Here is a 14,673-nt window from a genome sequence, read left to right as displayed (position 1 = left end):
GCCCCGCCCCACAATGAGACTCGTGCCCCGCCCCACAATGAGACTCGTGCCCCGCCCCACAATGAGACTCGTGCCGCGCCCCACAATGAGACTCATGCCCCGCCCCACAATGAGACTCGTGCCCCGCCCCACAATGAGACTCGTGCCCCGCCCCACAATGAGACTCGTGCCCCGCCCCACAATGAGACTCGTGCCCCGCCCCACAATGAGACTCGTGCCCCGCCCCACAATGAGACTCGCGCCCCGCCCCACAATGAGACTCGCGCCCCGCCCCACAATGAGACTCGCGCCCCGCCCCACAATGAGACTCGCGCCCCGCCCCACAATGAGACTCGTGCCCCGCCCCACAATGAGACTCGTGCCCCGCCCTTTTATCCCCTTTTCCTTCTGGTCTCTGGATAACCTTCGCGGTGTGAGACATCTTCCCATAACGTCTCTCTGCCTTGTCATGGCTCGGTGTTCGTGCTGCGAATGTGACAACTCCCCATAGCCATGTTTTCTCTCCTACGCCATCCATGGGTGAGAATTTCTCGAGTCCGTGTGTGTACGTGCGTCTCTGCACGTGTTTATCCATCAATGTACGACGTGCATGTGACGTCTCAACCTTGCCCTTGACATTTACTGCTTGTTTATCCGCCTGCCTGCCTGTCTTACACGGAATTTCCTTTGTGTATTTCCATGTCCAGTAGTGGTTTTCTCTGTGTGTGTGTGTGTGTGTGTGTGTGTGTGTGTGTGTGTGTGTGTGTGTGTGTGTGTGTGTGTGTGTGTGTGTTACTCTTCCCACTCACGTACGCACGTTTCCTCTTCCCACGGTCCATCCCCCTCCTCCAGCTAAGACGTGTTGATACACATTCTGCACCCGATTAATTTGTCTTGTATTACTCTCTCAAACTGATGAGAACCATTTCTCCTATCGATAAGTAATTCTTCCCCATTGAGAAACCTGACCAAAGACAACATATGGCACGATATGTAAAAATGCTCTGGATGGATTCGAACCCAGGCGAGACAGCTTGGAGGCGAGTGTGTACCTCTCGGGCATCCTCGCAGTGCCCCTTCACACGTACTTGTTTATGAAAGTCTCGATTCCTATTCTGCTTTTGCCAAACATTTCCATTTTATTGAACCATCTCAACATGGTTCATAAAAACGTCCAACAGAGGGTTATATACCCCTCCCTCCCCACCCTCCATCGTGGGATTTGTTATTAGTTTACACAAATTGTACTGTCAGAGTAAGTTTGTCACTCACGTTTCTTCAGAAAACAAGTTTCAAGGCATTGTTTTGTAAGGAACCACGATTTTATTATATATATATATATATATATATATATATATATATATATATATATATATATATATATATATATATATATATATATATATATATGCCGAAAGACAGTCGAGACTGTGTTGATCCATTGTGCCAGGTTGTGAGCTGTGCCAACAGTTCCTGCAGTTTTTCACTTTGTTCACATTTCCTTTTATGGGCTGTCCAAAGGTTGTTGTGTCCAACATACATACTCCATACAAACTCGGTGTCGCTCGCTAATTACAATCTGATTATAAAGTGATCTTGATGCCACAAATGATGCAGATCGTTGCTGTATCTATGAAGGAGGTGAGGAAGGGCTTTTACAGAAGATCCAGGTTGGAGTGGAGGAAGTAAAGGAACAGCTCGGTAATCTCAGAGAAGATAAGGCTCCGGGTCCAGATAATATGGCCTCAAGAGTATTGCTGGAGGTGGTTAAGTCGATAAGTGAGATGTTAACGGATATTTTCATTAGCTCACTGGAATCAGGGCAGGTACTGGAGGATTAGAGAGTAGTAAATGTAACACCATTATTTCAGAAAGGATCCAGAGAAGAATTGGGAAACTATAGACCTGTTAGTTTGACTTCAGTTGCGGGGAAGGTGTTGGAGACATTAATTAGGGACCAGATTAGGAACTGTTTAAACAAATACAAACTAATTAAATAAAAGGTCGTCAGCATGGGTTTACCAAAGGTAGTTTTTTTTTTTTTTTTTTTTGTATACCTTGGTCGAGGCTCGTATGAGAGCTAACACACAACTCACAGCAAGGAGGCATGAGACAAGAGGGGTGGGAGTGGAAGGGACAAAACATTGGGGAACAGACACAGGTGAACTGTGGAAGGGAGAGGGATGGGGATGGGACGGGGAACATGGCGAAGAGAAGATGGACATTACAGGGACTTTCAGGAAGGAAAGCAGGAGAATTGAAGGAAGTGGGCTTGGGTGGATTATCGGGGGTAGAAAAGATCGAGGATTTGGATGGGGGAAGATAAGAGGTGGTGGTGAACAGCTGTTTTGAAAGCCTGGAGGGAAGAATGGGAAAGAATAGAGTGAGGAAGTTTATTCCAAAGGCGGGAAAAAAGAGGAATGAAAGAGTGAAGATGAGCAGTGATTCGTGATTTTGGTAGTTTTACCAGAAGGGGGTTGTTGGCGGACCTTGAGCGCCCTGTGGAAATGTGGTTGGGACAAATCGCAGAGAGAGCAGGGGGGCAAGGCTGGAGAGGAGTCGGTAGAAGACAGAAAGACCACCGACCAACCTGCGGTGATTGAGTGAGAGGCCCAAAGACTCAGCTTCATTGCGGGAGATGCCAATGATCTTAAAAGCCCTGGTTTCGACAGCGTGAAGTCGAGAAAGGTGGGAGGCAGGAGCACCAGCCCAGAGGGGAGAGCAGTACTCCATCAGGCTACGGACAAAAGCTTTGTAAGTAGTCAGGAGCTCAAGAGGGCCGAGGAAGGACTTTGCACGACGGAGGATTCCCAGTCGGCGACTGGCTTTTGAGGCAAGGTTGGAAATGTGACTTTCCCAGGAAAGGTCATGGCAGATAGTGAGACCCAGAAGCTTGAAAGAAAAGACTTCTTCCAGAGGATTGTTGAGAAAGTGGATGGGGGGGTTTTGTAAACGGTCCTTTCGAAGAGACATCGTGAGAGTGTGAGATTTGTGTGGATTGAAAGACATGTTCCACGTGTTGGACCAGTTTGTGATTTTATCCAGATCTGCAGTGAGCGAAGAAGCTGCTGCTTGCCGGTCTGAGGGATGACAGATGGTACGGCAGAGGGTGGAGTCGTCGGCAAAGAGAAATAGAGGATTTTCCAGAGAGTCCGAGAGATCATTGATGAAAACCAGAAAAAGAACAGGGCCCAGAACGCTACCTTGAGGAACTCCAGCCTGCACAGGAAGAGGGGATGAAAGAACTCCATTTAGGGCCACACGTTGACTGCGACAGGAGAGGAAGTCTGCGAGCCATGAGTGGAGATGGCCTTGAATACCATGGGAAGAGAGTTTGGTGAGTAGGGCAGGGTGCCAGACTGTGTCAAAAGCACGTGATATGTCCAGGGATACGGCTCGGATTTCCTGTCTGGCATTGAGGACCTCCATCCATTGATGGGAGAGCAGGAGCAGCATATCCAGGGTAGAGTGACCTGGTCTGAAACCAAATTGATGATTGGAAATCAAGCCATTGGAGAAGAGGAAGGATTTCATGTCTGAAGCAATGATGGATTCCATAACCTTGCTGATGATTGGGAGAAGGCTGATTGGTCTGTAGTTACAGGGATCTGTTTTTGCACCTTTTTTATGCAGGGCAGTGATGTTAGCAGATTTCCAAGCAGATGGCAGATGACCTTGGGAAAATGAGAGGGTGAATAGAACAGAGAGAGGGTGAGCAAGAGCAGAAGAGCAGGCTTTGAGGACACGTGGGCTGATGCCGTCTGGACCGGTTGCAGAATCTGACTCGAGGTTTGAAAGCAAGCTCTCCACCTTGTCAGGAGAAAAGGATACAGAGTCCAGGGACAGTTGGGTGCGACTGGGTAAAGTGGGTAGAGATAGTGATGGGTTTGGGACACAAGATTTAGCTGCAAACACCGAGTTTAGACATTCAGCTTTATCACGTGTGGAATCAGCAGTGCGGCCATTTGAGGTAAGGGAGGGGATGGAGGGGGAACATACACCAGAAACAGATTTGATTAAACGCCACCAGGATTTTGAGGAGGGAGAGAGGTTTGAGAGTTCAGACTTGAGATGAGAAAGATGTTGTTTTCTGGCTCTCCTGATGGTAGATACACACTTGTTCCGAGCTTTGTGGAAAGAACTGAGATTGCCCTCAGTTGGGTTTGCTTTCCATGAGGCAAAGGCAAGTTGTTTCAGGACAACTGCCTCACCACAAGCTTCAGTAAACCAAGGGCGGGAGGAAGGGTAAGACAACTGAACACGAGAGGGGATAAATCTGTGCATGAGGGAGAGCATGTTTCTTTGAAAGAATTCCCAGGATGAGTTGATGTTTGAGAAAGTAGTGATAGGAGACCAGTCTGTAAGTTTGATGGCTGCTCGGAGACCCTGCCAGTCGGCTTGAGTGAAATGCCAGACTCGACGGCGGTGAGGTGGTTCTCTGATGACAGCCAGAGAGATGTCCACTTTAACAAGGACGTGGTCAGAAGAACCAATTGGAGCGAAGGAAGAGCAGCAGATATTGTCAGGGAAATTTGTCAAAATCAGATCCAGAAGAGATGGAGTACCATTGGTTGAGATCCGGGTCGGGAAGTTGACCGATTGAGTCAGTCCCAATGAGTCACAGAAAGCTTTTGCTGATGTCCCATGGCAGGTGAGAGAGGTACCCACACCTAGCCAACTGGCGTGATGACAATTGAAGTCGCCACATAAGAGGAAGAGAGAGTTTGGATGAGAAGATAGAAGATGGTCCATGTTTTCGGAGAGTGAGGTGTAGATGGAGTCATCACTGTTCGGTGGACGGTACAGTACACATATAAACATGAGGTGGGAGTGGAGGGGAAGCCGAAGCCAGAGGTATTCCTGGGGGTGTGGGGGAGTGAGAGCAGTGCAGGGAGAGTGAGGAATAGAGTCTTTGATGAAGAGAGCAACACCTCCACCAGGACGAGGCTCAGGTCTGTCATACCGTAAGAGGGAGTAACCAGGGAGTGATACTTGGGAGTCAGACACGTCTTGGGAGAGGAAAGTTTCTGTTAGGCAGATAATGTCTGGTTTGTCAGTGGCAACCTGCATGGAAAGATCTGAAAGGTTTGAGCGAAGGCCCCGGATATTTGAGGTCCACACTTTTAATGAAGAGGTAGGGGAGGAGGCTTTGGGTGCAGGAGGTGGAGGGGGCGGGGAGGGTAGGACGAGGGACGAGGGGGGAGGTAAGGAGGGTTGCTGAAGGAGTGTGGGGTATTGCAGAATAGCGAGGGGAGGGGGCCGAATGAGGAGGAGAAAAGGCTCTGTGGTGCTGGGAGAGAGGGGGGACAAGAGACAAGGAAGATGGCAGTTGAGGATTTGAGGAGGTGGAGTGAAGAGATGGAGGTGAGAGGGCAGTGGAGGGAGGCAGGTTGGTGGATGAGAGGGGGGCAACTTAGAGAAGGAAGAGTGAGGGGGATGAAAGGTGGGAGAAAGGTGAGGGGGAATTTTTGAAAGAGGTGAGAGGGAGGCTTGGAGGGAGAAGAGTGGGATGGTTGCTTTGAGAGTGAGAGTGAGGGGTGAGGGGGGTGAGTTGGCACTGAAATTGGAAAAAGGAATGGTTGATGGAAAGCGAGCATCCATGGCAAACTGTGGTTTTTAAAAGTTTTAGGTCAGAGATGCGATTTAACACAATTCTTGATGGATGCAATGAAGGCGAATTCAGAGCATGGAGAGAAGAAGCGCTGTAATAGTTGGATTTTTTAGGCAAGGAATGAAGGAGAGGTCGAAATGAGAGCAGTCTGTTAAAATAGCAGAAGAGAAGTGCATTGTGAAACAGTAAAGAGTACCACATGTGTGAGAGAGGAAGATGAAGCATTATAAGATCGTTTTTGTTGTTAATATTAATGTATGAGAGAGTTCAACAGATTAGGTCATGGAAGTGTAAAAAAAAAAAAAAGAAATCGAGGAAGACGAGGAGGAAGTTAAGAGGAAGAAGAAGTAGCAGAATCGGGAAAAGGTGAGCGTGTTGTTGTTGTTGTTGTTGGGTATATATATATATATATATATATATATATATATATATATATATATATATATATATATATATATATTTTTTTTTTTTTTTGAGATAAGAAAGAGATTAGTTGGGAGAATGGGGGATGTTTGGAAAGTGGGGAGGATGAAAATTGAAGGTAATGGGGAGGATAGAAATTGAAGGTAATGGGGAGAAAAAACAAACAAAAAAAAACGATCGAACACCGAGTGGAACCGGTAGGCCTCAAACCTAGGACTAGGCCTCAAACACCAAGTAAGAACGTCGACATAAATACTCACAAAATAGCACGATTTTTGAAACAAAACCGAACTAGGAACACACATTAACATGTAGGTGAGAAAATTAAACAGTTAAAACGGGACAAATAACAACCGGAACTTAACTTTGAGAATGTCAGCAGGGAGCCCCGAAGGAGACCTCTTGCCGCTCAAAACCGGAACCGGAACTCAACCCATAGTTCCTGTTCTATGAAGCAGTGTCTGATTGGGTGGAGGTGGAAAGGCAGTGGACATAGTATATCTAGACTTTAAAAAGGTATTTGATAAGGTACCACATCGGAGGATTTTGCCAAAGTGAGGGCTTGTGGAGTGGCTGGTCAGGTAGCTCATTGTTTTGTAAACTAGTTTAGGAAAGGAAGCAAAGAGTGGCTGTGAGTCGGAGGATGTCTTGCTGGGAGGATGCAAGTTCTGATCAGGATCAGAACTCGGGCCATTACTGTTCATTATTTACATCAGGTCAGGTCAGGTATGCGAGCATGTGCCAGAACAGCGCGTCGCTGCGTCCACTTTCCGCCGGTACTCCAGGGGCCTCCGTCTGGCCATCCCCCAGGCAGATGCCAGGCCCATCCCCATCTCCTTGAGATGATGGTCAACTTGCTGCAACCATGAGGCACGTGGTTGGCCCACTGGCCTCCTCCACTCATGAGACTCCCTCGCTGAGAGAATCTGGTGAGCAGGATCAGCGTCAGGAAAACGAGCCACATGTCCATACAGCCGCAACTGACGCTCACGGACTATGCAGATAACAAATCTCATCCGAGTCTCTCTCAGAAACCGCTCGTTGGACACAAAATCCGACCAGCGATAGCCAAGGATTCTCCGAAGAGACCTGGTACCAAAGGAATTAAGTCTCCGTCTCAGATCCTTGGTCAGAGTCCAAGTCTCGCACCCATAGAGCAAGACTGGAAGTATCAAGGACCTGAAGACTCGGACTTTCGTCCTCCCGCACAGGTACCGGCAGCGCCACACCCCATGATCCAGTGAATCCATGACTCCCCAGGCCCGACCCAGACGTCTATTGACCTCTGACTTGCAGCCAGCAGAGACATGAATATCACTGCCAAGGTAAGTGAATCTCTCCACGACCTCAACATCCTCACCACAAACAGACACATACAGGACAGCAGCATCCAAGATGTCACCGAAAGCCTGGATCTTAGTTTTGACCCAAGAAACCCGTAATCCCAACGGCTCCGACTCCTCATTCAGCACCTCGAGGGCCCCCAAGAGGATGTCTAAAGTCTCCGCAAAGATGACTGCATCATCTGCAAAATCAAGGTCCGAGATCTTGACATTGCCAAACGATGCACCGCAACTTGATCTCTCCGACATCCTCCCTAAAATCCAGTCCATACAAGTGCTGAAAAGTGTGGGGGCAAGTACACATCCCTGACGAACTCCAGTAACAACTGGAAATAAGTCAGAGATGGTACCACCACACTTCACAGCACTCTCAGTACCAGAGTAGAGTTCAGACATCAGCTCGATCAGCTTTGGTGGCACCCCACGAAGACCAAGAATCCTCCAGAGGACATCCCGATTCACTGAATCGAACGCTTTACAGAGATCAACATAGGCTGCAAGCAGCCCCTGCCGAAACTCTCGTCTGCATTTGGTGAGGACACGAAGTGCAAGGATACGGTCAATCGTTGACCTCTTTGGTGTAAAGCCTGACTGCTCTGGACGCTGGTGCTCAAGCAGATGGTGGCGAACCCTATCAAGAATTATCCGAGCAAAGACCTTGCCCGGCACTGAGAGCAGCGTCACCCCTCGGTAGTTGTTGCAGTCTTGGCGATCACTCTTCCCTTTCCAGAGAGGGACAACAAGGCCCCTCTTCCAGTCAGTTGGGATGATGCCTGTGTTCCAGGCAGAGCATAAAACTGCATGCAACGACACGAGTGCAGCATTTCCACCAGCCAGGAGAAGTTCAGCATGGATGCCACAGATCCCTGGAGCTTCGCCCCGTTTCAACTGGTTCACCGCAGCCCGTGTTTCCACAAGCGAAGGTGGACCACAGTTGATTCGAGGGTCAGCAACAGGGATTGTAACACCCTTGATGTCCAACTCGACAGCTGGGGGATCAGCTTGGTACAACCGCTCAAAGTAACCGGCCCAGCGGGCCTTCACTTCAGACTCCTCTGTCAAGAGCCTACCACTCTCTGCTCGAACTGCAGTGCTCCGAGGGATGGGCTTGGATGAACGTAATGCGCGAATTCCCCTGTAAGCGGGACGAGAATCACCTGTCCACAGGTGATGCTCTACCCCCTCACAGATTCCTCGCACATAGGCCTCCTTGTCCACCCTCAGTGCACGTACAGTTTTACGCCTCAGCTCCCTGAACAGCTCAGCTCTGCCATTCAGCCTGGCCCTGCGACTCTGGTCAATGGTATCCAGTGTCCCTTGAGAGACAAAATTCTTCTTTGCCCTGCGGTGAGCTCCAAGGCATCCACCGGCAACATCAAGGACGGTGGTCTTGAAGGCGCTCCACAACTCTTCAGGACCCCCCCCCCAAAGGACCCAGACCCCCCAAGTGTCCACTCAGCCTGTTCGCAAACTCCTCAGCTACTCTCTCATCCCTGAGCTTGCCAACATCCAGCCTCGGCTGGGATGGTACCATTCTCCAGGATTTAAGGTGCAGCTTTAGAGTTGCTCCAACAAGCCTGTGGTCAGTATTGAGGAACTGAGCACTCCGGTATACCCTGCAGTTCTGGATCATCCTCCAACGACCGTCAATGAGGACATGGTCAATCTCCTTTGCCACACCACCAGCGTTGGAATACCAAGTCCAGTGATGAGCTTGTGGGCGCTGAAACCATGAACCAGCCACCCTAAGTCCATGACTTCTTGCAAAGTCAAGGAACTTAGTGCTATTCTGGTTCATAGTTCCTGACCCATGGGGACCAACACACACCTCATAACCATCCCTATCAGTTCCAGTCGATGCATTGAAATCCCCCAAGACTAGAAGTGTATTTCGTCTGGGGCACTGATCAACCACAGACTCGAGTGTGGCGTAGAATGCATCCTTCACGGTGAGATCACTCGCCTCAGTCGGAGCATAAACAGAGACCAGGGAAATGACACCTAAGGCATGACGAATCCTTAATCTCATAATACGCTCGTTGACCGGTGTTACCTCAATTATCATTGGGGTCAGCTTATTGGACACAGCAACAGCAACTCCATGGGTATGGTAACCATCAGAGCGACCAGACCAATAGTAGGTGTAACCACCCACCATTATCTCGCCGCAATCCGGTCTCCGAACCTCAGAGAGAGCTGCAATCCCGATGTCCAAGCGCTTGAGCTCAGATGATAACAGAGACAGGTGATCATCCTCTCTTAGGGATAGGACATTCCAGGCACCCACCCGAAGGGACTGCCTCAGGTTAACCCAAGGAGACCGCCGTCTGGTGGACGACACCTCAGCACCACTCCGACACACTCTCCCGCAATCTGACCCAGGGATGTTACCCCGTGGTTTCCCTCCTATCATCAAAGATTGGGGGTCCCGAAGGCTTTGCCCCAATCCCGTCATCCGTGAGCCGCCCTGCAAAGGGAAGCTGCACAGGAGGTACTCCCACCGAGTGGGTTTTCAGATTTTTTTTGCGTTTTTGCGTTTTGCGGAATGAAGGGTTTTACGGTGGCCGGAGTGCAAATCCTGCCACCAACCTCCTAATAAGAAGTAACCCAACTGCAGGAGGACGTCCGCAGACACAGTTGGGCACTAGATATGGATGGCCGTTGGCTCACAAGGAGCTCCTCCGCCCTTTGACAGGTTTTGTTTTTAATCCTGCTGGGTGTCCATATCCAAACACCCCCCTCACCAGAAAACCAGAAAAAACATTTACATCAATGATTTGGATAATGGCGTGAAGAGTAAGCTTTCCAAATTTGCAGATGACACAAAGCTTGGAGGTGAGGTGGATAGCAGAGGGGGTGGCGATCACATACAGGAAAGTGTTGATACTTGTATAGATTGGGTAAAATATTGGCAGATGTAATTTAACCTGAGCAAGTGTAAGGTGTTGGGGAATGGGAAAGAACAATGAAAAATAGAGATTACAGGATGTAAGGGGTAATTTTGGAGCGTGTCACACAGGAGAAGGATCTCAATGTGGTAATAGATACCGGAGGTAAGCAGGCAGCACAGTGCCAGGCAGCAATAGGTAAAGCAAATCGGGTTTTAGGTTTTATTCAGAGTGGGATCGTTTCTAAATCGAGAGGTGGTGTTGACATTGTACAGGAATTTAGTGAGGGCCACATCTAGAATATTGTGTGTAGTTTTGGTCACCACGACTCAGGAAGGACATAGATGCCGAAGAGAGGGTTCAGCGCAGGGCTGCGAGATTGATTCCGGGCCAAGCTGCACGAAGCTATGAGGAGCGGCTGAAGGAGATGGGGCTTTATACACAAGAAAGGAGGTGATTACGAGGAGATATGATCGAGATGTTTAAGATAATGAAAGGTATAGATAAAATAAGTGAAGATGAATTATTCAACAGAGTAGACGGTGATAGGACCAGGGACCATAGCCTGAGAGTAAAGAAGAGGAGAGTTAAGACGGTAGTAAGGCAGGGGACTTTCACTCAGAGAGTAGTTAATGCATGGAATGGTCTCCCTGGAAAGGTAGTGGCAGCAGAAACAGGAGATTAGTTTAAATTAGAATGAGATAGGTACCTGTACGTTATGGAGATAGAGGGGTATCGGGATGTTGATAGGATTTTTCAGTTGTTTGAGCATTGATGGGTGATTGTGTGTGGAGTGCTGTTGGTGGGGGTCGAGTCAAGTAGGGTTGTGTGGTTGATGTGTATTTTAACCAGGCCCATGACCCCCTCCCCTGAGGGGAAGAAAATAAAATAAATAAATAAAAAATATAGAAACTCCAAAAACAAAAACAAAATATTATTTCATTAATTAAAAACTTTTTTTTTTGCATTTTCTTCCCTGGATCTTGTGTAGATGGGTTGGTATGGTGTTCGTACAGGTATGATGGGCTGAATGACCTCCACTTGTGTGAGATTTCCTTGTTTCCTTGTTACACTAACAGATCAGCCCATTGGGATTCGTGTGGTTTAGATGGGAATCGCAACAAGAAAAAGAGCAATCTGACATTGCAGACCCTCGCCTGACTTCTTTTGAGTGGTGTGGTTTTTTTTTAATTTGTTTTAGGGTAAATCCAATATGGCTGCCAAACCATGTGACCTATGACATCATATGTGTGAACCTTTTGTTCCTGATGGACTGGCGGTCATACGTGTAAAGTTTTGCCTCGATCTGTTCAGCCACTTCAAAGAAGATTTTTGAAGGTTTTATTATTTATTTTTTTTAAACAATATGGCTGCTGAATCATGTGACCAATGACGTCATTAATTTTTTTTTTTCTGTCGAACATTTTATCCCTGGATGACCCTCAAAAATGTTCACACTAATCAGATGTGGCATTCTGCATATGCAATTATGACATCATAACGACGGCACCGATGACGTCATAAAAAAAAATCACACTCATTCCCCATGAGGAGTACTTGATGTTCACCAAGTTTCAATTTTTTTCCTTGGTGTATTTTCAGAGATGCAATGGTCCAATGTTTTTTTTTTTCCCGTTTCCCCCAACATGGCTGCCACACCACGTGACCAATGATGTCGTGCGTATTCGCTCATGTGGTGAATATTTTGTCTCAATCTGACAAGCGGTTGTGGAGAAAAAGAGTAAAGTTCTGTGTGGACAAACGAACAAACAAACGGACCCAAATGCAATCGCCTCTCCTCCGGTGAGGGTAAAAATTGATGATGTTCGGTGACCTTTACCTTTTGACATTAAAAGCAAAAGACTTCAGCGACCTAACGTGCAAACTCTGCTCAGATTTCAAGTCAATCAGATGGAAAATGACGATTTTATGTGATCTTCACCTTTAACCTTTTGATCTGAAAAAAAAAAAACCAATCACCTTCTCGCTCTGATTAGTGAACCAATTCAGTTAGGCAACATGAAAATTCTTAAAATTTCACGTCAACTGGATGAAAATTGATGATTTGTGATGTTGGGCTTTGACCTTTTGATCAAATTATCTTGTATTCCTCATATTCTCATAATAAAGGTTTGTTTGGAAATTTGATGACAAAATCTCAAATGGTAAAAAAAAAAAGGTTATGGCCTGGACAGACGCGCGCACACACACACACACACACGCACACACCCACACACACACACACACACACACACACACACACACACACACACACACACACACACACACACACACACACACACACACACACACACACACACACACACACACACACACACACACACACACCTCGTTTTAGTAATAGATGGCATGAGGCGACTCAATTTCTCTGCGTCACTCTCCACCAAGTCTGCCCTCTCAAATGGCACAGGAATGATCCTCGGTGATATTTACAGCACTGTGCTGTCTGGAAGCCCGAAGGAAGAACGCATATTCCGAGTCGCGTGCACTCTTAGCTCATGATGTGGGCAACCCAGGTTCAAACACCTCTTATCTCATTCCAAGTCTTTGTATGGCATACGTGTTTGTCCATTGTCGACCCGTGTCCTTGTAATTCATGTAACAATGCACCGTCCTGTGACCTCGTATTGTGTTTTCCCTGAGCAATGTGAGGCATCTTACAACCTCTTCCACCACACAGCTCGAGGATCAATGCACACTGTCATATAAAAGTCCTGCTTGTGTTTCCTTTTTTCCATCAAACGCCTTTCCTTTCCTTTCCTTGCTTCAAAGTCACAATCGGGTTCATTGTCATTGCCTTGTCTGCCAGGACCGATCGGATATCTTGGCCTGTTTGTGCATCCAAAACGAGTGATTGATGTTGTTATTGTAGGATTGACAATTACATTCTGTGCCAACACAGATTACCCCCCTTCGTGGCCCCAGAGCCTGTCCCACAGGCTTATCAGCTGTGTCCCCCATTCACGCTGACCTCATGTAACCCTTGTAGTTATTTAATTTGAGGCTTGTCTTGGTTTCCAATTTGGGAGTGCAAACTACTAATACAAACGCATTGTCATGTCCATCGCTATGAAAGCAGCAAGCAAGGATTGAGGTGCATGCACTGCACAAACGAAACGCGCACAGGACGTGTGCTATCGAGTTTACGCACAGTACGTGTGACCATAAACATTCAAACAAGCACTGTGCGATGTTTATGAGAGGCTCCACGGGCCGGATTTGTTTGAACTCATCCATTCTGTAGCCAAACTTGATTTATTGACTCAAAGTAAGAATTCCTCACTCGACTCTTACACAAGCTTGATGTCTGAATATCAGCAAGTTGGGTAACTTCCCCCATGTGATTCCAGAACATAACCTGATATGACCTTGTGAGCAGGTAAACAACATCTTGTTATTATTTAACCACAACTCACCTGGGCGTCCAAGGTGTGGGAAAAACTTCCTCATGATCTGAAGCTTTGCAAAGGGTGAGTGTGTGCAATGAAGGGTGAGTGTGTGCAATGAAGGGTGAGTGTGTGCATTGAAGAGTGTAAAGGGTGAATGTGTGCAATGAAGGGTGAGTGTGTGCATTGAAGAGCGTAAAGGGTGAGAGTGTGCATTGAAGAGCGTTAAGGGTGAGTGTGTGCATTGAAGGGTGTAAAGGGTGAGTGTGTGCATTGAAGAGTGTAAAGGGGGAATGTGTGCAGTGAAGGGTGAGTGTGTGCATTGAAGGGTGTAAAGGGTGAGAGCGTGCATTGAAGAGTGTAAAGGATGAGAGCGTTCAATGAAGAGTGTTAAGGGTGAGTGTGTGCAATGAAGAGTGTAAAGGATGAGAGCATGCAATGAAGAGTGTAAAGGGTGAGAGTGTGCAATGAAGAGTGTAAAGGGTGAGTGTGTGCATTGAAGGGTGTAAAGGGTGAGAGTGTGTAAAGGGTGAGTGTGTGCATTGAAGGGTGTAAAGGGTGAGAGTGTGTAAAGGATGAGAGTGTGCAATTAAGAGTGTAAACGGTGAGAGTGTGCAATGAAGAGTGTAAAGGGTGAGAGTATGCATTGAAGAGCGTAAAGGGTGAGTGTGTGCAATGAAGGGTGAGTGTGTGCATTGAAGAGTGTAAAGGGTGAATGTGTGCAATGAAGGGTGAGTGTGTGCATTGAAGAGCGTAAAGGGTGAGAGTGTGCATTGAAGAGCATAAAGGGTGAGTGTGTGCAATGAAGGGTGAGAGTGTGCATTGAAGAGTGTAAAGGGTGAGAGTGTGCATTGAAGAGCGTAAATGGTGAGTGTGTGCATTGAAGGGTGTAAAGGGTGAGTGTGTGCATTGAAGAGCGTAAAGGGTGAGTGTGTGCATTGAAGGGTGTAAAGGGTGAGTGTGTGCATTGAAGAGTGTAAAGGGGGAATGTGTGCAGTGAAGGGTGAGTGTGTGCATTGAAG

At 47.5% G+C, this 14,673-nt stretch overlaps 1 protein-coding gene across 1 annotated transcript in view; it reads left to right on the top strand.

Moving 5' to 3' along the window:
* The first annotated feature begins 359 nt into the window (after nt 1-359).
* LOC147013646 (carnitine O-acetyltransferase-like) overlaps nt 360-14,673 on the top strand; it is a 69,278-nt gene continuing 54,964 nt past the window's right edge. Inside the window, exon 1 of the mRNA XM_085855716.1 lies at nt 360-519. Coding sequence (XP_085711842.1) covers nt 493-519 — 27 coding nt within the window. The 5' untranslated portion in view covers nt 360-492. The remainder of the gene's footprint in view (nt 520-14,673) is intronic.

Source organism: Eptatretus burgeri, chromosome 14 (genome assembly GCF_056783735.1).
Source record: "Eptatretus burgeri isolate ZD-2024b chromosome 14, Ebu_testis_v1, whole genome shotgun sequence".
Classification (NCBI taxonomy): Eukaryota; Metazoa; Chordata; class Myxini; order Myxiniformes; family Myxinidae; genus Eptatretus; species Eptatretus burgeri.
Note: the sequence above shows the minus strand (reverse complement) of the source record. Positions and strands in the feature narration are given on the sequence as shown.